General features: G+C 42.7%; 1 protein-coding gene across 3 annotated transcripts in view; it reads left to right on the top strand.

The window, feature by feature from the left end:
• ST8SIA5 (ST8 alpha-N-acetyl-neuraminide alpha-2,8-sialyltransferase 5) overlaps positions 1–21,262 on the top strand; it is a 46,143-nt gene that overhangs the window by 11,923 nt on the left and 12,958 nt on the right. For 2 of the 3 annotated variants that reach the window (XM_050328796.1, XM_050328798.1), the window contains exons 2-5: positions 3,545–3,652; positions 15,087–15,179; positions 17,388–17,474; positions 20,659–20,803. In XM_050328796.1, the coding sequence (XP_050184753.1) occupies positions 3,545–3,652; positions 15,087–15,179; positions 17,388–17,474; positions 20,659–20,803 (433 nt within the window). The remainder of the gene's footprint in view (positions 1–3,544; positions 3,653–15,086; positions 15,180–17,387; positions 17,475–20,658; positions 20,804–21,262) is intronic. The other variant, XM_050328797.1, reaches the window with a different exon arrangement.

Below are 21,262 nucleotides of genomic sequence, written 5' to 3'. Positions count from 1 at the left end.
GACCTCTATGTCTGAGTCATTTCCTCAGCTTTCCTCCCATTCTTTTAATCTTTCTTTACCCTCTTTTTTATGCTCTGCTGCTTTTTCTCTTCCTTTTCTGTGTTTCCATCCTGCATGTGCTTTTGTACTGCAATTCTGACTCACAGAAGCTTAATTTGCCTCTTCTTTGTTTACCTGTTTAAATGTAGTTAGGGTTGAAAGTGAATGAGGTAGAATTTAGCTACAGTAATATGCCAAAGAAATATACTGATGGAGCAGGCCTAGTCTCTTTTCTATCTTCCCAGACTGTTTGTAAATTTGGCCAGGCAGCTTTTATGGACACTTAGAACTCACAACTGAGAGGATTAGAACATTTTATGTTTTAAAAATTGAATTCTCCCAACTCAAGGCTGATTGAAATCAATGGTAAAGCTCTCACTAATCTTGTTAGAAAGAGAATTAATTCAGGTCAGTGTTTTTAAATGTCTCATCCTTGGTTTCTACTCAGTCCTAGCACTACAAACCATTGTTCATGGGAGGTCTTCTTACTATGAGGAGGAGGTTTATGGTACCACCACTACAGAAAATGCAGAGCAGCAGCTGGGTCTCAGCCTTGCAGGCTCACAGTGAGACAAACAGCCCTATAAGTTGTGCAGTGTTTCTTTGGTGGTGTGTTCTGTGCATCTATAAATTGTTAATCTCCAGAGTACCTGCTGGAAGAAGAGCCCTGTGGGACCTGCCTGGTTCAGGGCTGGACACTTAAATTTCTCCTGACCCTATAAGCTCACCTCACAGCTCTGTACTTTGTCCTCACCACAGAAGGTGTCATACCCAGACCCTTGCTTGCCCTCGGCAGATATTTTTGTACCTTAATTAGATCCCCCTTCCTGCCGTTTCAAAGCTAAGTATTTTAAGCTGGCCATCATAAGACATATTTGCCATTCCTCAGGGTTAGTCCTCCCATCTCCCCTTGGATCTTACCCAAAATGTGAATGCCCTCCTTTAAACTTGGTGCCCCTGCTGCAGCGCACACTGTTCCCAGAAAACTGTTTGATGAGAGGAGGGCATTCAAGAGTGATTTTACTGTTTGTTCTGCTTTATGGACAGATTCACCCCCCTCCACCTTTGGGCATTTACTTAGATTTCCTTCCAGCTGTTACATGTGGAGTAAAGAGATAGAAAAGGGAAGGAGTTTACCGCATGTTTTAATTCTTCATTTAATCTGGCTATGCTTTCAGGAGAGTTCACCTCTGAAGGACACACAAACACCAGCTATTTATCTGAATTAATGCTCCCCGTTTCAGTTTGCAAGCAAATATCTGAGCCACAAATATCTAAATTAAATCCAATTAAAAAGTATGATTCCAACTTGGTTTTCCCACACTTCTGTTCTCTCTCCCCATGTATCATTTAGTTCTGCCCTTAGCAATTAAAAGATATTTTTAAGGCCATATATTTAGATGTCTTTTACAAAGATATACATTCAAAGGATGCGTGTTTCTATACCAGTTACAGTGTGGCAAAAAATGTGTTAGACTGTGGCACATGGGAGACAATCACAAGGGTTTCTTTTAGCAAGCCTCAAAGTGAACGTGTTTTAGTAATTTTCTCATGTTTTCTTCACATCAGTATTAAACTCAGAAATTGTACCTTGAGCAGCGTCAGCTGATTAAAAACTGCCAGAGTAACATACAAGGTATGGGGCTCCCTGATTTTCCAGAGCACCTAATTACCCTGTACCCATTATAACATAATGTATACCCACTAGGAATATACCCATTATAACATAATGTATACCCACCCAGAATCCAAGAATGGTTTGAGTTGAGAGGGGATTAAAAGATCATCTTGAAGCTCGTCTTATTCCTGCCCCTGCCACGGGCAGGGACACCTTCCACTATCCCAGGTTGCTCCAAGCCCTGTCCAACCTGGTCTTGGACACTTCCAGGGATGGGGCAGACACAGTTTCTCTGGGAAATCTGTGCCAGGGCTTCACTATCCTCATGGGGAAGAATTTCTTCCCAATATCCCATCTAACCCTGCCCTGTGGCACTGGGAAGCCATTCCCCCTTGTCCTGTCCCTCCATCCCTTGTCCCCAGTCCCTCTCCAGCTTTCCTGGAGCCCCTTTAGGCCCTGCAAGGGGCTCTCAGGTCTCCCTGGAGCCTTCTCTTCTCCAGGTGAACCCCCCCCAGCTCTCCCAGCCTGGCTCCAGAGCAGAGGGGCTCCAGCCCTGGCAGCATCTCCGTGGCCTCCTCTGGACTCTCTCCAGCAGGTCCACGTCCCTGTGCTGTTGTTCCCAGGGCTGGAGGTAGCTCTGCAGGGGGGGTCTCACCTGAGAGGGCAGAGGGGCAGAATTCCCCCCTCCCCTGCTGCTCACGCTGTGGGATCAGCCCAGGGCAGGGGGTTTTCTGGGCTGGGCCATGTCCAGCCTCTGCCTCATCAGCCTCCAAAGACCTTGTCCCTAGGGCTGCTCCATCTGTTCATCCCCAGCCTGGATTGATCCCATGAGATGACCCAACCCGGGAGCAGCACCAGCACTTGGTCTTGTTGAAACTCATGAGATTCCCATGGGCATATTTTAACAGCCCATGTTGTTCCTTCCTGTTTTCCTGTGCTGCCAGTTAGACTAGATGGTGGATGTGGTCTGAGAGACTCTCCAGTCCTTGTAATAAGCCCGTTGACCAGAAAAACTACAAGGGTCCTGGATGCCCTTTCTTTTGGACAAAGGAGATTGTTCCCTGGACACCTCCACACAATCCAGCTGAAAGTTCACTTTCAGTATTGGCAGCACCAAATGTTCATGCCTCTGCTGCCAGGCTTCCGAAATAATGAAATGGGGTTAAAATGGAGAGTCTAAAAATAGCAATATCTGAAAGGTTCTCTTTCCTTGACTTCTGAGCCAAGGGAAGGATTTGAGTGTTGTCCAATGTTTCTGTAGCATTTTTAGATTTCTACCCAAATATAGGGGTAGTTTCCAGAAGACTGCAGGTATCATGGGGCTTGGAATGAACTTGTGAATGTTTGCAAAATGGGCAGTTGTGATGATTGCATTATGCATTGGCTTAAAAAAATGTCTTCTGTCCAAACAGGGAAAAGAAGAAATATATTGAGACAAATCCTTTGCTATCATGGCCAACAAGTTAGAGGAAGGACTCAGTGCCCATCACATTTAACAACTACTGTAGGTGTAAAATTGAAATTTGGAGCCGCAGTTTTCCACATCTCCAGCTCTTTGCCCTTGTGTCTTTTGGAATAAAATTTCTACCTTGCTCCACTTCATGCATATGTATGTTGCTTATGAGCACAGATGAACACTGAGCCTTCAAATTTGGATGGGGAGCCTGATTTTCTTTTCAGACAAGGACTTTTATTGTCCATGGGAAGTGAAAATTAATTGTTGACACTAGTAAAGTGATATCTTGTGCTTCTTGCTATCTTTTCGTTGTTTTTGGTGAATGTGTCACAATCACATTTCTACGTTAAGAAATAGGACATGAGAACTCATGCTGATAGACTTGACCTAATGAATGATATCAAATATCAACTGCCTCGTTTTCTTGCTAGAGGGCTGCAGTTTAGCTGGCAGAATGGAGAGGAATTGGCAAATTGGACCGGCACCTTTAATTTCACGGATGACGGAGCAGTGAAGAGTGGCAGTGACACAGGCACCAGGTACCAACACCCGAGGGAATGACTACAGAGATATTTCTCTCCTTGTATGAACCATAAATGTGAGCACAGGCCGTATGAAAAATGAGATTTGCAGTGTGCTTTGGCTGCTTGGCACTGCTGCCCACGGCACAGGAGATTTCAGGGGTGCCCAAGTGCTGCTGTGCTGTCTTCCCTCTTTGAGGCCTCGGGGGCATTTTGGAATATGCCATAAGCATTCATGCAGGAGAGTGACTTTTGTGTCCTGGCCTCTCCTATTTCCATTCCCCTACCAGTGCTGTGTGTTGGGATGTGGCAGTGGGAGAATGTCCCCAGCGCTGGACAGAGAATATCTCAACGTGACAGTATTGATGCACACAGAGCACACTGGAGAATCTGCTCTTTATAATAGAACGTTAAACATAGTTTAACTTGCATTCTTTCCAGGGTCTAGTAGAGGAAAAGCATTCTGTCAAGATAAGACTGCAGTATTTCCTCTACTTACACCATTTGAAAACATGAGAAGCACTGATGTGCTGTTGCTCTTTTTGTACTTACTAATTTGACATGGGATCAGGTGTCTGAAGGGTCACGTACATAGTCAGGAAACTGGCAGCAGTTGTGCCTAAAGAGCTCCACAGATATCACAGGCCATCTGCATAAACTCAGGCACAGGCATAGGGTGAGTATTTGGGCTATCTCCCTGGAACATTGTCAGTTGCAGAGGTTAAAAATCCCGAGTCATGGGTAGTATCAATTTCAACATGTAGCAGGGAAACCTTAGAAACACTGTAAGATAGAGAAAAAACCCCACCAATAATTCAAAGAACCTTACATTTAATACTCATGTATAAAAAAAACTGAGTAAATTGTTTATTTTATTCAAAATATTATCATTTTGTAACCATACACAACTACAGCTGTGGAGCTGATAGCATTTCAAAGGCAAGCAGACGTTACGGAGTCTAGCCTGCCAAAAATCATCCTGTCACTGAACTGCAGCAATGCTGCAGTTCTTGTTAAGGCTCTTGCTGTAATGTGATCCTGTACGAGTGTTGCCTGCTGCTCTGCTGGTTTATTTAGTTAAGATTCCTTATAAAAAGAACCAAATCAAGCTGAAGTTTTTCACTCAGAGAAAGGGAAAAAAAAAGATTCATGGATGTATGCATGTATTTATCTTCTGTTTTTTTACTCTTTTAGTGTAGGCATATATAGTCTGTATGTACAAACTCTTCAGTTTAGGTACTTGGCATATAAAAGAATGTGACACAAAGACACATCTTTCTTCTTGAAGGCACAAGAAAATAAATTAATATAGATTTCCCACTCAAGACACCTTCGACAAAGGCAATTGTACCATCACTGACTGCAGGACAGGGAACCAAAACCCCTGAAAGCAAATTATATCCTTGTGAGGTTCTGAACCACAGGACTACTCTCAGTCCCTTCAACCTCTTCAAGGACAAAGAGGTTCAAGTGGTTTTAACACAAAACACTCAAACCGCAGGCTCGAACCGCACAAGCTAGATATAAACTTAAAAGGTCATAATATCAATAAAAGGTAATAATATCAATAAAAATGCATCTATCACAGTCTGTGTCATGTGATATAACACACATCTCTGTCTTCACTGGAACAGGCTCCCCAGGGCAGTGGTCAGGGCCTCAAGGCTGCCAGAGCTCAAGCAGTGTTTGCCCAACACTCTCAGGGGCAGGGTGGGATTCTTGGGGTGTCCTGTGCAGTTGGACTTTCATGATCCTTGTGGTTCTCTTCCAACTCAGAATATTCTGTGATTCTGTGTTAATGACAGTGGAGCTGAAAGTTGGAGGGGCGGGGGGGGTGAGTTAGGGGTAACTCTAACTGCAACATATTTCATATTTAAGTGTGTTGTAGATATTATTTATTATTTTGTCTACTGTACGAAAGCTGAGAATACAGGAAAATAAAAAAGTGCCTCATAAATGTAAAGATAAGACTGTGTGGTGACTCCTGCATGTCAAAAGTTGTTTGCTATTTACCTTTGATCACCTTGCTTACTGTGTTGTCACTAGACATCTCCTGAGAGTCTTAATCTGACACCCAACTTCAGGCTGTTGATATAAATTGAAAACAAGCCTTACCCTAATGAATAATTCTTTCCACTGAATGGAAAACTTGCAGACTACGTTTTACTGAACTGATTTTACTTGTGTAGATTTACAGGACTCCAGCGAGATGTCTGAAGTGCACAAAATTAATTATATGTCAACCTAAGCACAGTAAATACCTTTCCCTGCATGGCTCTGCCAGTTACAGTGTGCTAACACCTCCTTTAAAAGGTTTGGTGCTTAAAGATATTGATTGAAATATATATTAATATGCTTTCCATCAGGTTGTATCATTTTTTATATATATATAGACATGTTTAGTCATGCATAGTGGTATCAACCCATACATATTATAGAACTACTCTTTATCTTTTAATTACGTAACTTAATACAGGATGTAGAGACACTGACAACTCATTCTGTGGGAGTGATTTGTTAGATGAACATGAAGGACTTCCAAAGCAAAGGCACACTGAAAGAATAAGTGCATTAGAATTGAAAGACAGCCAGACTTCATGAGAATAGTGGCCGTATCAAAACCAGCGAACAGTGAAGATTAAATGTTGCATGAAACTGATCAAGAAAGACAGAAGTTAAGATTATTGTGTTATCTGATTTCAGTAGAAAATTTCACAGAATGGTTTGGGTTGGAAAAAAATCTAAAGCTCATCTCACTCCACCCCCCTGCCATGGGCAGGGACACCTTCCCCTATCCCAGGTTTCAAGCCCTGTCCAACCTGGCCTTGGACACTTCCAGGGATGGGGCAGCCACAGCTTCTCTGGGCAACCTGGGCCAGGGCCTCCCCACCCTCACTGCTGAGAGTCTTCTAGGTAGCAAAGAAGTTGTGAATACTTGCAAGGAGTAGAAGTGAAGTAAAAGTGAAACACTCAGGAACTCCCCAGAGCCACAGGGATTTCAAACAAAGGAGGACTAAATGGGCTGCAGCACTTTGAAACACCCACTCAGAGGCAATGTCAACCAGTTGTTGAATACTGGCTTATTTTAATTCTTATGTATCAACCATTACTCATAGCTCTATCTTTCGCATTTTTATTTTGTGATAAGTGTTATAAATCTTGCAGCATCCTTGTGGAGAATCAAGGCAAAGGGTTCTGTCTGATGATGGTTATGAGAAGTGATATACACAACCACTTCTTAGAGCCCCGATTCCTCTTTTCTCCTTTTAATACGTTTTGCAACTTTCTGGGATTGTGAGTTGTCATGCCTAAAGGATTTTTCATTGCTAAGAAGATGCCTTAACGATACAATGATTTATCTGCCGTATTAGTTGGTTTAGGTTGTTCTCTTCAGTCTACTGGAGCTGAAGATAAGATTTAATGTAGGACTTCACCGTTGAGACCACAGAAACCTTTGATGGGTGAGAGGAGATGTGATCTTTATACTTTTGGGCCTGTCAGTTCTCTAGTATGACAAATCTGAGGCTTTATCCCCAAAATAGAAAGTAAAATCAACTGGATTCATCAAATACACATTTACAAGAATGAATGTAAGGGCTTGAGCCTTTGACTCATCCTCAGCTGAGGATGTTCCTTAAGTCACACTGCGGAGTTTCTCATAAAAAGATACTAAAATCTGAAGAGCCATAAGAAACAAAAAAAAACCCAAAAAATCCCCCCCCCAAAAACCAAACAAAAAACCCCAAACAAACAAAGCCCAAAAAAACCCCAACAATAGCAACAACAAAAAAGTGCAGTTGCTTGCAACAATAAGCCCAAATGATCCTTTTGAGATGTTATTGATGTATAAGTGTTGTCATGAGTTTTGTTATGCCTTCTAGGTGCTCATATGGATAACAGCATCAGCAGCTTATTTCAGTCAGAGTGATGGGAGTGGGCTTGATTAAATCAGGCAAACAGCAGTTTTTTAAAAATTGGTGACTTTTGAAATGGCATTGGTAAAATAGGGCTTCCTGCAGCATAGTCTGCTGCTGCTTGTCACCAAACAGCGTTGTTCTGATGCAGTGGAAGAAAAGAAGAACCAAAGTGTCCCTAAAACTACAATTCAGCGTTCTCTCCAATGCATCATTCACACATTGCACAGTGGGGAAACCTCTGAATGAGGATGGGCGGCAGTCTGTGTGAGAGAGGACCCAGGAAGCACAGGGGGTAGTGGTGTTGGTTCCAAAGCATGGACTGCAAGGTGGGCTTATCTCAGGTGATAAGCAGGAGGCAGCCTTGCCTTTTCTGTGTCATTTAGAACTGTTTTTTGCTGGAGCTCTTGCTGTTACACCCACGGCTGTTGCAGTGGAGCTGTACTGGGTAGTGTGTTAGACTGAAATTTGTAGAGAGGCTTGTGCCTCAAATAAGCGGACAGATGGGAAGGGAACAACGTGGCATTGGCAGGAGTGGATGTTTGGTCAGTTCACACTTCTGATGCGGCGCTGGGCAGCAGAGCCAAGCAATCCCAGGTGGTCTGTGTGTGGAGACATGAAGGCAGGAGATCACAGTCAGAATGGCAATGAGCAGCCAGTGCCAGTTTGCCAGGACCTTCTGCAGCTGTGATGAAAAACACATCCTTGGGGGATGACAGCTACCATCTGAACTGCACAGCTGTGTAAAATGTCTGTGAATTCAGGGGACCAGGCTAAATAATGAATCCACAAAAGGAGCACCTCTGAGGTACGATGGTTGGGTGCATGGGTGCACTTTTTTAAGGTGACTTAGGAGGTTCAATGAGCCACCAGTGAACTGCTTTAAAAGACAGAAATGTGAAAGCCACTCCTCCTCTGTGAAGATCAGACTTAGGAACCTAGGGGCTGGCCAGTGGAAGCACTTGTGGTTTTCTGAAAGTAAAAATCTTTTAACTTGGAAAATAGGCATGGCATCTTGGTAAACTGCTCTTGCCTTGGTGGATTGGCATTTCTGTTGCCATCATCAAAACCCAGAAAAACTTATGACCTTGTTAAGGATATTTCAAAATATCCTAAGTGAATGATCAGGGGGTTCATGAATCAATAGCTTTTAACCACAGCTATATGAATCCCCAGGGAAGCGTGAGTCCCTGTACAGGAATTCAAGATCCTGAATTTTAATTACTCCGATTCTTCTAGAAAGGAAACCTGAACTAAAGATGCCATTTCTATCTTTAGCTTCCAGGCACTGGATGTGATTTTTCCTTGCTATACTGCATTGAAAACCTTCCTGCCACAAGTAATTGCTTCCTGGTGCAGTATCTCCTTACTCAGTCACCATATGTTTAGATTAAGCGTCATACGCCTCTCATAATTTTTTAGAACCCATATAAGTTCTGCAGGTCCTTTTGTAACTCTTGCCAGCATCTCGAACCCTCAAAGATGAAATATCAGAACTGGATGCAGTAGTTCAGAAGAGCTGTTACCACACAATGTACACAAAGGCGTATGGCCATTTTCTCTTGCTTACATTTTAGTTTTTTTACCTGACACAGTTTATTGTTCCTATCTACATACACATAGTGAAGGTTCATGATCAGTTAGACACCTAATGCATCTACCAGCACTAGAGATTTAAGGATTTAAAGGATTTAAGCCAGTTATTGTCAGTGGCATTGTCATCAGCAGGTGGTAGCCAGCAGGAATGTGAAACATCTCTTTCGATATTTGTTGTCTCCAAGAATGACACAGCCAAGTATTTTCATCAACCTGCGTAAGAGAACACCACTGCTTCTCCAGTCTCCTCTGCTAAGCCCACAGTTCCTTCTCTCTAAGCTCAGTCTTTCAAGCACCATCCTGTTCTGGGCAAGTCAACTCAGGCTCTCACAGAGTGAAACAACACAAGCAGCAATGTGATTTTTTGTGCCACAGCCTTAGTGAAGTTTTAATTAGTCTAAGGGCATCAAATGGTTCTGCTTCATTTGTCAATTCTCAGAGCAGAGGGATCTCATTTAACATCAGTACATCCACAGGCATTTTCTTTTGCAAGGTGTGGTATGAAAGGTCGTTATGATTTCCATCAGACTGCTCCTCTTCTTGGTGGTAATTATGGTCTAGGCAGGGTCTACAAAAAGAGGGTACAAGTTCTCTATTCCTGTATGCCACAGACTAACATGTCAATCAGCATCTACCTCAGTTTCCCTACCTGCAAGACTGGGATCATACCTTCCCAAAGTAATCTTGGGAGCACAGGCCACGTGAAGTGGTAGGAAACACTCTTTGAGGGAGAAAAATCACTGCATTGATGTCAAGCCTTGAAACCTTTTGACCAAACCTTGTAGTTTCTGATGTTGTCACATAGAAATATTAATAGAAGAAAAGTTTCACTCACTCACAATGGCCTCTGGTGAAGTCAACACCTACCATGTTCTACTCTGGGTGAGTTTTACAGAGCCTCTACAGCCATGATATGCTCCAGGTCAGGAGCCTGAAGTTCTCCCACTGACTCTGCCAGATTTCAGTCACCATGTGCTTTAGGGAACGTGCTCTGGCCCATTTGCAAGGTTCCTGAATAGGGAAGGTGAATCTACACCCGAAGTTGGCTGTGGATCTGCCCATACTGATGAGAGCAGGCACTGCTAATTGGACAGCACCCTTAATAAGCATTTAGTAGAAGCCTGCAGGGCTTGGTTCATTTATTCTCATTCCTTAGTCACTGGATAATGTATATTTTTGGAAAGATCTTTGTTTTTCCTGCAGGGTAGGTGGAATCCTTCCTGTGATGCTCTGCAGCCTCACTGCAAACAGCGTTGAGAACCGGCACCGCAGGAGCGAGCAAAATAAATGGGAAGGCAACTTCTACAGGGGAAGAGATGTTGTTAAATCTTGCTTAAAAGATACCTGACCATTACACTCAATTATATTTTAAAACTTTTGTTCAACATATCAGACTAATCAGTGTCTCAACCCAAGCGTCACTTGAAGGCAGGGTTGAAGTCTTGGGCTTTTCAACTCGTGTAGCGTGATCAAGAAAAGCTTACTTCTGATCAAAGCAGCTGCAGCCCAACTGCAGATGATCAAAGACCTAAGAGTTAGCTGGTGTGCTGACAAACCAAATGTGCCTCTCGCTAGGGAGTTCAGTGGGCTGCTCAGCTGGAAGCGAGGTTGCAATGAGGGATGAGAAGGTTAGAAAAGAAGAAAGCCTCAGTCAAACATGGAAAATTACAGGGTGAATAGCATCTCATTTCTAGGCACTCTAGATCTGAGAGCCACAGAAAACCCCTCCCCTCTGAGAACCTGCAGCTTGTGTGGTGTTTCCAGGATTTGATCCTGGAAAAGTGTGGTAGATTTGAAAGCTGCAATTGAGGTGAGTGCACACAGAGCACTGAGTGGTGTGCACTGTCCACTACACACTGGTGCCCTGAGAAAGGACAATCCTACATGCAACTGTGCTGTTTGGTGTGATTCATTTGTAGTTGTGCTCTCTACTGCAAAGAACCATGAATTCTTGCATTGGCTTTCCTGTAGACTTGTGACCTTTGAGGCACAAAAGTTATTCATATTTCAGCAGGGGAAGCTAAGCCAGTGAAGGGAGAGGACATTCTTTTGGTGACATCAGCTCTGTTTTATGGATAATAAAACTTGACTGGCATTCTTGTAAAGCTGAAACACAGATCTTTTCCATAGCAAAAGGAGTAAGTAGTGTAGTCAGGTTTGTCACTTGTCACTAATCAAGAGCATAAATCAAAATAAACTGAACTACACCCTTGCTTCTTAGGTGGAGATCAGACCGAGGAGGATGATGGGGAGGACAGTTTCCATTTGGGCTAATTAAGCTTTCTGACAGGCAAATGCATCTTCCTTCACAGGGAACTACATGTTTTGAAGTGGGAGTTAATAGGCAGAAGGAGCTCTCAGAGCCCAGGGAGTGGGTGAGACTGATGCTTCCTGCGGGAAAGCATGGGGGCCTGGTCTCCAAACACTCCCAGTAAGACCAGACCCTGGTAAGAGGAGGAGTCAGGTTTAAAGGACATCTCTGGGGGTTGAGGGAACCCATGTTCCCTGTGCTAGAGGCTGGTGTTGTGCAAAAGCTATATTCCAGGGAAGTACAGCATGAAGCACTTCTGTGGGAAGAGGTTGGCCAGTGCTCCAGGGAGCTGCCTCTGCTAATTTGACTCGGTGTCTGCAGCAGGAGAGGAATTGCTGTGAAGCAAATGAATAGCATGAACACTCCTGGGAGAAAGAGGGGAACCTTCTTTTTTTTTCCCCCCTTACTTTATTGACCAGATACTGCCTTGAAAAAATCCTTAATGCTGTTGCAGCATCATTAATGCTTTCAACCTCAGTGCTGCAGCATCAGCAGCACTAAGACTAAGGAGGCTTCAGTGACTGGCTGCCTGCTTCAGTGTGGTTCAGGGCTTATGAAGGACAGCCCAGATGATGATTGTTCCGTGGCTTGGGCACACTGGGTTAGTTTTAGTCGAGCTCACCCCGTGGCCAGCAGCATTTTCTCCCCTCTCAGTGCAGAATGACACGGCCGTCGGTGTCCCCTGCCTTTTCCCCAGGAGGGACGTGTCCTATCCGCAGTGTGTCACCCAGCCTCTTCCAAATACCCTCCCTCTGCACTTCCATGAGGTGGCAAATGGTGAATTCAACACTCCCAGTGGCTCTGCCAGGGAATCTGGAGCTATGGTGAGAGTTGTAGGACAGTCCTGTGCTCTCCGAAGCTGATGGAATACCTCTACTACAAATGCAGTGCTGCCTCATGGATTGACCCCCTTTCAGACCCAGAAGTGGTTTATTTTTTTACCCAGTCCTTTCCTCTGTAACCTTCTGCCACTTTGGTAACACATCCTTTCTCATTTCTATTTTCGGTTTGCGGATGGCGTAAACAGGCAACGATCAAAGGGAACGGCTGGGACACAGGAAATTTCATCTCCATTTCATAAAACGACATCTTTGACTCCAGTGCCACAGGCTGAAGCCAGCTCTGCGCTGCTGTGGTGCTCCCACGTGACAGCATGTGCTGCCTGAGATCTGAGCTGCCGTTCTCCAAATTAGCAGCAGAGCCAGAAGTGCACAGGAGAGAGAAAAATACATGTTAATCTAGATTTTTGCTGCTCTTATCTGTACTGAGGCACATACAATGTACTGAAATCCAGTGATAGGTGACAGGCAAGGGTTAGACTGATAGAGGTTGCTATCCCCCCTACATCTTAAGAAGCAGCAGTGGTGTGTAACAGCACTGAGCGTTTTGTGGGGGTGTATCCTGCCTCCAGCAACTGTGTAGAACATGCCCATTTAGGGTCCCAGCATTGTCTGACTCAAAGAACCAGAAGTAAAGGAAAAAAAAAAGAGCAAGAAATCCTATGATGCTCTCTAAAGAGAGATATTTTGGTTTAGTTTGGGCAAGTTACCTGGAGTACATGCACACAGGGCTTTGGCCTCGTGCTGGCAGGCAAGCTCTTAATCTAATTTCAGTTGAAGCAGCTTTCCAAGTGCACAAGTTCCTCAGCTCCATCCCAACAAGACAAGCACTACAGGAGCTCTGTCAGTGCAGTGGATTTCAGCTGCTCCCCAGTAAATGCTCCATGCCCAGGTGAATGACTGAGCTGGAAGGAGAGCCCAAGCCTCCTGGTGAGAGCTCAGGTGAAGATTCGTGTTGGATCTCCCTTCAGCAGGCTGAGGAAGTCTTTTCACAGAGTTTAAAATATTTAAATATATAATTTCCTCTACAAAACTAATAAATTTTTTTTTTGCCTTGAGGGCTAGGAAAACACATTTCCAAGTACCCATATTTTTTAAAGGTTGATGAGCTATTGTTCTTTTTTTTTTTTTTTTTTTTTTCTGACAGTAATCGTTTTACTTCTTTATTGGGAATTTATTTTTCTCCTCCTGCTACCTTTTAAATATGGGCTTCCCCCTTGCATTCTCAAGGTTTGTGCCCCTCACTGAATCACAGAAATGGTTGGTTGGGGATTTGGCAAAGCTGAGGTAGTGAAAACCTCAGGGAGAGGTGAAGGAGACACTTCCTAAAGCAGCATTTGACAGGATAGAAACACTCCCAGTTACCAGCAGATTGCTCTGAGAGGCAATTGGACTTCTTCCAGTCACACACTATAGTCCTTTTCTCCTTTCTGTGGGTTTCTCTTTTCCTTGCTTTATCACATTGATTTCTGGATTGACTTGAAGGGCAAAACTCAGAAGCTGTTTGATTTTAGATGCCTCTGGCCTTTGGGGGCCCTGTTGGAGATACCTGCACAGTCTCTCTTTCTACAGTTCCCCATGGAGATGTGAGTGCTTAGCACTTCTCCAGAGCAGATTGATTTTGGATCCCCAAAAATTCCAATATTAACTGTAAAGGTGAACTACGGAGGAAACTGACAAGGGTTTTTCACAGGCAGAACTGAACACACGTGTTTGGGTCACACAACCCCAAAATATTGCATTTCCAGAGATGGCTTAAGTAAAGCTCTTCCAGGAACCTTTTATTTTTATTTCTTATTGAAAATTCAAAAGATAGTTTGGACTTATAGCCTGAGGAATTCCCAGATTTTCTGGGATCCATCAAAAGAATTTGCTCTAGCCTTGTTCATAATACCTTTTTCTCCTGGTCGTCTTCTCTTGTTTCTTACTTGTCCCCTTAAACTGCTGCATGGATATGTGCAGGTCTTAGGAATTAGGTTTTAATCCAGACTTCTAATGGTATGTGGTGAAACTGATACAGAGCTCGGTTTAAACCCTAAATCTTGTTTGCTCTTTCGATACAGACTCACTGAATTTTCTGGACAGCCTGAGCTTTGTCTTGTCCCTAAACACGGGTAGCTACCATTGTGTTTTGTTTCCCCTTCACTCCAGTCCAATGTGTAAGGTGGAGAAATTTACCAAAAAAAAGTAAAGATTTGTGCTTATACTTTAATTAAGAATAACACTGTTGTCTGTACTGTGTCTGAGTGTTCAAATACTTTCATTCTCTTTTTTTTTTTTTTTTTTTTTTTTGGAGAAGAAAATCCTTGGCTCCTTTCCCCTCCAAATGTAGCAAAAGACTAAATCCTAACGAGTGGCTCAATTGCCATGGAACAGCCTCCACAGACAGGATACACCATTAGCACTTTGCTTTCCACCCAAGAACAACGCTTATGGTACTGGGGGTTTTTTTCAACTCCGAGCACAGTCAGGCACCCAAAAGATGGAAACAGTGTTCCATAAGTGATTGGTTCCAGCTGCCAAGTGCTGACTGCTGGAAAAGGCAGCTGGTCCTTTTGGTGACCAGATGAACTCCTGTGGGGATGGACAAACTGGGCGTGGGTGACTATTCCACAATCAGCAACAACATGTGCGTTCTCCTGCAAAGGAATAACCCGCCCATGAGCCAGGCAGCGTAGTCTCAAATTAGGCAAAAATCATAAATGACAACATTCAGCAAAATCCTGTTAATGTGTAAGACAAACATTCCAGCCTAAACCTTATTTATGGTATCTTCTCTTGTTCTTCTTCAGGTATTTTGAGTTTTATGAAGGGCCTTTGGAATACAACTCCACCAAATGCCTGGAGTTACGGCAGGACATCATTGAGGTGAAGGTTTTGTCAATGTAAGTATGAACCAAAGCTTGCTAAAAAGGTTACTTTTCAAGCAAGATATGATAAATGATAACTTAAAATGACATTGTCAGAAGATGCAAGTCCTAGGAGATCCTATCAACAGGGATCTCAGCAGGGATTCCTGAGATTCTCTTGCATGTGCAAGCAGTATTTGAGTCTGACCTGAGGTCCATTCGAAGAAAAAATGGAGGCTTTTCCCACACATTGAGGCATTTTGGTCAGACCCAGTATTACTGTTCCGAGTTAAATACAGTGTTTATAGTGTCCATTTCCAGTAACTGAAGAATAAGAACAGCCAGACTGACTCACAGCAAGTGTCTCTCTAGCTCAAGGCTCTGTCATTGGTAGTGGCCAGCAGTGAAGGCTAAGAAAGGAAGCAAAAAGGTCATCCCTTCCTGATAACGAACACTGGCATGGGGACTTGTGGAGTGGCAGGTGGAGTCCAGACTGCAGTAATCAGAGTGGACAATAGGCTTCTCTATTAATTTGTTTAGACGTTTTCTGAGACCATTTGTATTTTTGACCTCCTCAAGCAGCAGGGAGTTTCACAACTTCATAAACCTCAGTAGAAAGGAAAATGTCACTCAAGAAACAGCAAAAAACCATGTAATTTGTGCTTTGTGGTCCTACAAGGATGTCAGGAAATGAATGAGACGTGTCTGTGAAGCCATAGTGATGGAATTGGGGAGAAAAAGAAAAAGTGAGTTTGCCAATGGAACTTACTGGACATAACATTCAACAGTCAAGGCTTCAGAAAATACAGTTTGTTGCTCCAGGTCTGCACGATTTTGGGCACGTCTCCCTCACTGGCTTTGTGCACAGAAAAATGTAGGTTATGTCCTTGCCTTCTGTGTTTGGTACTGGATTAAGGATACACGAGTAACACACTTTGCACTGCTTGCTGACTTGCAGTGCTTAAAAATAAATGGAAGGGGTGAGAATGTCACACCTCTGCCAATGTTCTGCTGAAGATGGGGAGTTTTGAATTGCCTCTTTTCTTTTTTTTTTTGCATGCTGATCAGAGGGTACAGATAATTGCTCATTTTTCTTTATCTTATCCAAGGGGCCAAGGCAGGTAGTGGGCTCCTGCTCAGATGATTTATCCTTACTTCTACAGTAGGTGCCATCTGACATTTAAACTCTTTTACTATGCTGGGCTCTACTGATGTTCTTGCTTCTAATGTGCTACATTTCCAGAGTCAGACCTTATGGTAATGGAAGATTTCCAAGTTAATGTGCTCTGGTGGGCTCCAGAAAGTACAATATGACCTAATTCCTTCCTGTAACTTCCACAGCCTGGGAAATCCTAAGTTCTACTCACTCTAAATATATAATTATCTTAAAAGTCTTTGCTTTATTCAAATATTCAAAGCCCTCAAGCCTGAAAAGAACTAATTAAGACTTACCAATCTAGCAGAAATCACAGGCTTCCAAATTTCCTTAGCAAGATTATGCAGTTGCTCCCTCCCTCTAGATATTTGCAAGGCCTTCTTTATCTCTGTTGTCTAAATACAGCAGGCTTTAAAACAGGAGTGGCTGGAATTGGTGATATCACTAAAAAATATCTTGTATCAGGCTACTAGAGATAGGAGTCTCATTTTCTAATGTGACTGCAGGTATATTAAGAGAGGAAGAGGGAGACATCCTTATGTAAAGAGCTTTTCAAGTCCTTGTAACATCACAGATGCTTTATCCCTACATGTGTGCTCTTGCAGTTCAGAAAACAAGTTTACCTACAGTGGCATGGTGTAAGATCTCATGGATTAAGTTAACCTCTCCAAAATGCAGCCACAGTTGGCTTAATGTATCCTCTTTTCCAATGCCCTCTCCTGGGTCCTTCTGAGAAGTGCAATTTTTCCCCCCCAACCCCAGCCCAGTTGCCAGACCCTCATTGGCTGCCCAGCAGATTTTGGTAGAGTAGATGGTTCTTGCTCAGTTTTGCATTTATTTATCCTGAAATAATGGAGAAAGCCTACCAGGGAACGGAAATCACTCCCAAACATCAGTACCAGTTGTAATGTGGCTTAGAGAGTCCATGTTAAAGCAGAAAAACAAACAAAAATGACACATTTTGTACCAGCTAGGCTGACTGGTCAAAAGCCAACAGTATGGTTTAGGAAATGCCTGCAACTGCTTTAGGAAATGAAGTCCTTCTAATAAACTGATTTTTTAATTTTTCTTTTCATTTTATCTTTCAGGGTGAAACAAACCGAATTGTTCGACAGATGGAAGAGCTTACAGATGTGCAAATGGGAGATGAATGTCACAGAAGCCAATTTATTCAAGTAAGAATGGCCCACATTAGTGAGACTGAGTAAAATATATTTTAGTTTGAGTTTAGCTTCCTGTAGAGAGATCAGACATTCAAATGGGTAACAAGAGTAACCATTACAACACTACAGCTCTTGGAGTGCTGCCCCTTTGAATAAATATGGACCTTTTTTCTACTTTTAAAATCTCAACAGCAAGCTAAAAGGATGCTTTTCTGTTATGTGGAAGAGTCTTGAAGGAAAGGAAAGGAATTTGACAGGGGAAAGACTTACAGGTATGATTCAGGCAGACATAGGATGGAGACAAGTCTTAAAGGCTGCACCTAATATGCCAACCCAAGTCTCTGGTCATCTGGAATACTAGAAATATTGACACTGCAAATGTGGCCTACAAAATATTAAAATTGGTCTCCTTCTGTGGTGTTTCAGGTATTGTCAGACCTCGTTTATGACTTCCTTTTGGTTTTTTTATTGGCTTCTCAGCTATTACTCACAGGCTATCTAAATATTCTTTCTGGTCTTTCAAGATCTCTGTTTGTTTCTATAGTACTCTGTATTCCTTCCTGTGGATTTGTTTTTGCTGAAGGTCCTCCATGATCCTCTCGAGACACAGCTTTCGAAATTGGTCTTGTGAGGGAAATAGCAGAAAGGAGCCAAAACAATTTTTGAATGTTGTACATTGATATATTCAAGTGCCGTATTCGAGTAGGTTTAGACAAAACACATTATTTCAGAGTGAGTGTTGCAGAGACTGGTTAAGTCTGTAAGCCACTGGTACAATTCAGAGCTGTTGTTTAGAATAAGCCCCCCTAGCTTTATCCCAAATTCTTTTGCATGATTCCAGGAAATGGCTGTCAGGAGTTAATGAGAGAATGTGAGAATGCATGTGCTGAGTTAGTCACTGACATCTTTAAAAATAACATTGTTAGTCCCAGGCACATAGCAGGTTTTCCGATGCGGTCTGCACTCATACATTTTTTACGGATGTTTTACTTTATTTTTTTTCTGGAAATTACTTGGTGTGGGCAATTGTCAGAGCCTGTTTTGAAGAGAGGAGCCATTCAGGATCACAGCTCAGTATCTTAAAGGTAGTTTGGAGTAAGAGAAGTAATGATTGTTCCCAGAGTGCAAGGAGCACACTGAGGTATGAGCCCAGCGCAGAGGCAGGAGCAATGACAAAGGACCACCTAAAGACCACCAGGGCAGCAGGAGCATCAGTCTGTCTTGGGCCACCAACACCAGCACATAAAACAAATGTGCATCCTCCCTGTGCACTGAGAGAAAAAAGGAGAATTGATTTTGAGAAGAGAAAAAGAGGAGAGATTGATGTACCTCTGTGTCAGAAACTCCCACTGGCACCTAGGTGTAACCTAGCCCTTGTAAGCTGGTTCCAGGAACAACAATCATGCTAGCCATGAAAAAAAAAAGAAAATGAAATGTTCAAAGTCTGTTTCATTTTTGTGCAATGAGACAGAAACCAGGGTGTGTGAGTGTGGGGGGGAACTGCAGTCTCTCAAATCCAGACCAAAGTCTCTGAGTTTGGAGGTTGGTTAGTAGGAGGCTGAAAGGTATAACAACACTGAGCTGCGGGATTTTGAACTTTGCCAGTTCTGGACCATCTGGTGAGATGGGAAGAATCCAACAGAAGTTAAATGGTAGCTACTTAAGCAGCAGGGAGGGAGGAAGCACAAAAATCACACTAGTGTTTATATCTGAAGACTAGGGAAAGTAATTTCATTGAGACTCTTCCTCCATCAGATATCAGACATTACATTAAGGAACACGACTCTGGAAAACCAAGTGGACATTAAGGAACAACGTCTCTTTCCATTCCTTAATGCAGAGCCATAAAAAGAGGTTGTTTTTTTTTCCAAATCCCAAATATCACAACTTAATTCCAATACTTGCTTGTAATTATTTAGTAATTTTGCTGTTGGAGATTATTCACTGACTTATTCAGTCTCATTTGCTGCCTTGATCTGATCATCATATTGTGTCACTCCACATGAGTCAAGTACATAACAGTAATTGGACATCACTGAAATGTTTGCATAATTCTGTATTTGCTTTCTGGTGCTTGTAATAAAGCCCATAAAGGAGACTGGGTTATTTTTTTCAACTCACAATGAGGCCACACACCCTAGAGGCAAGGTATTTAATCTAGGTTATTTGAGAGCCATTTGGCTTTGCCTTCATGTTTGTGCGTTTGCCATGACATGTATTTTTCATTGAAAGTACGAAATGCATTGACTGGGAAATAAACTGTCCCTGGAACAAGAGGGAGCTTTCAGTTCCACCAGTAATAGAAGAAAAGCATTCAGGGAAAGATGGGAGCTAAGAAATGGAACCTTATTTGGAAAGCTGCTTTTCCTATTTAAATTTCATAGGAAAAGTGGTAAAGGGCTCAGAGCTGAAAGTTTTTTCTCTCGTGTCGCAATTCCCATTTTTGGGATCTCATACACTTCTTGTTTGCATCAGAATACCTGCCACTGTGTCCCAGGGACACAGAACATTTTGGCCATTTGTCTGAGATTTTGGAGTCACAGCCATGACCAAACTTGCCTGGCACTCACCCACCCACCTGTCAGAGCCACATCGTCTTCCTGGTGCACTTATGTTGGGCCAAAGGCAAAACTAAGACCTTTGAAAGCTTTTTTTTTTAACCCTCGAAGCGTGTTGTGCCCCACAGTAGTCTGATAAGTGGAGCAGTGCTCTTTGGTATTGCTGTGTTTCAGTACCTGCCCTGCCAAACATCCACATCCCCAGATGAACTGCTTAGCCCCTACATTTCCTGCCCAATGATGAGAACATATTTTGGAAAGTGTGGAAGATCTCTAAAGCAGAGAGGGTCTATTCTTTAAGGTAGTGTCCCCAGGATACTGGGGGCAGTAGCTCAGCTTTAGGTACTGGAGCAGGGCAGAATTTCCACATGTATTTCCCACAGCCTAGAAAAGACAGGTACAGGTGCCTCATTTATTCTCTTTTTTTTTTTTTTTCCCCTCCATAATTTTCTCAATCGAGGAAAATTTCACCAAATCCAAAATTTTCTGAAGGAAAATCCAGCAAAGCACCATTTTACCTCTCCTATAGCTATTTTTTTTTTTTTTCTGAAAAATCCCTTTTTAGGAGTGAGAGCAATTGCAATCCTATATCATGCCATCAGCTCCCTGATCTTATTTCTCTCTTTCTCATTTCACAGGTCTACTTTGTCGAGGTGTTGCAATGCCCCTGCCTTTCTGTTCACCACCCAGAAAAACACTCCCCTGGGAACTAAACTGAAATATGAAGTGGACACTAGTGGAATCTTCCATATCAACCAAGAAATCTTCAAAATGTTTCCAAAGGTGCCTCTGCCTATTTGCAGAATCAACTTCACTATACTTGCTGCATTGGACACTATCCTAAGGCCAAGCATTTAGCAGTTGACTGACATTTCTACAAACTCCTTTGCTTATACTTTGTAAATGTTTCTTTCTTGTACAATATTTCAGCTGATTATCCTATTTTTAGGGGTCATCTGCAATATATACAATTTCCTGCAGAGTATTGCTGACCTAGGAGCAAAATAGGTCACTACTGAAGTGGCTTAAGAAAGCTGAATAAAGAGACACTCACTGATCAGAACCTTTCAGAGTACAATATTCATGTATAATAAATCCACCATTTGGGGTAGGCCCGCATTTCTTTTTGGCATGATTATTTTATAATTCATACTCAAAAGGACTGACTATTTTTAAACCTATTTCCATTTGCAGATTATCCGTGAACAGGCAGCACAATTTTTAAATATATAATTAAAAATA

The sequence above is a fragment of the Myiozetetes cayanensis genome, unplaced genomic scaffold, assembly GCF_022539395.1.
Source record: "Myiozetetes cayanensis isolate MyiCay16 unplaced genomic scaffold, myiCay2020 scf4, whole genome shotgun sequence".
Classification (NCBI taxonomy): Eukaryota; Metazoa; Chordata; class Aves; order Passeriformes; family Tyrannidae; genus Myiozetetes; species Myiozetetes cayanensis.
The sequence above is the reverse complement of the archived record's forward strand: the minus strand, read 5'-3'. Positions and strand labels throughout refer to the sequence as shown.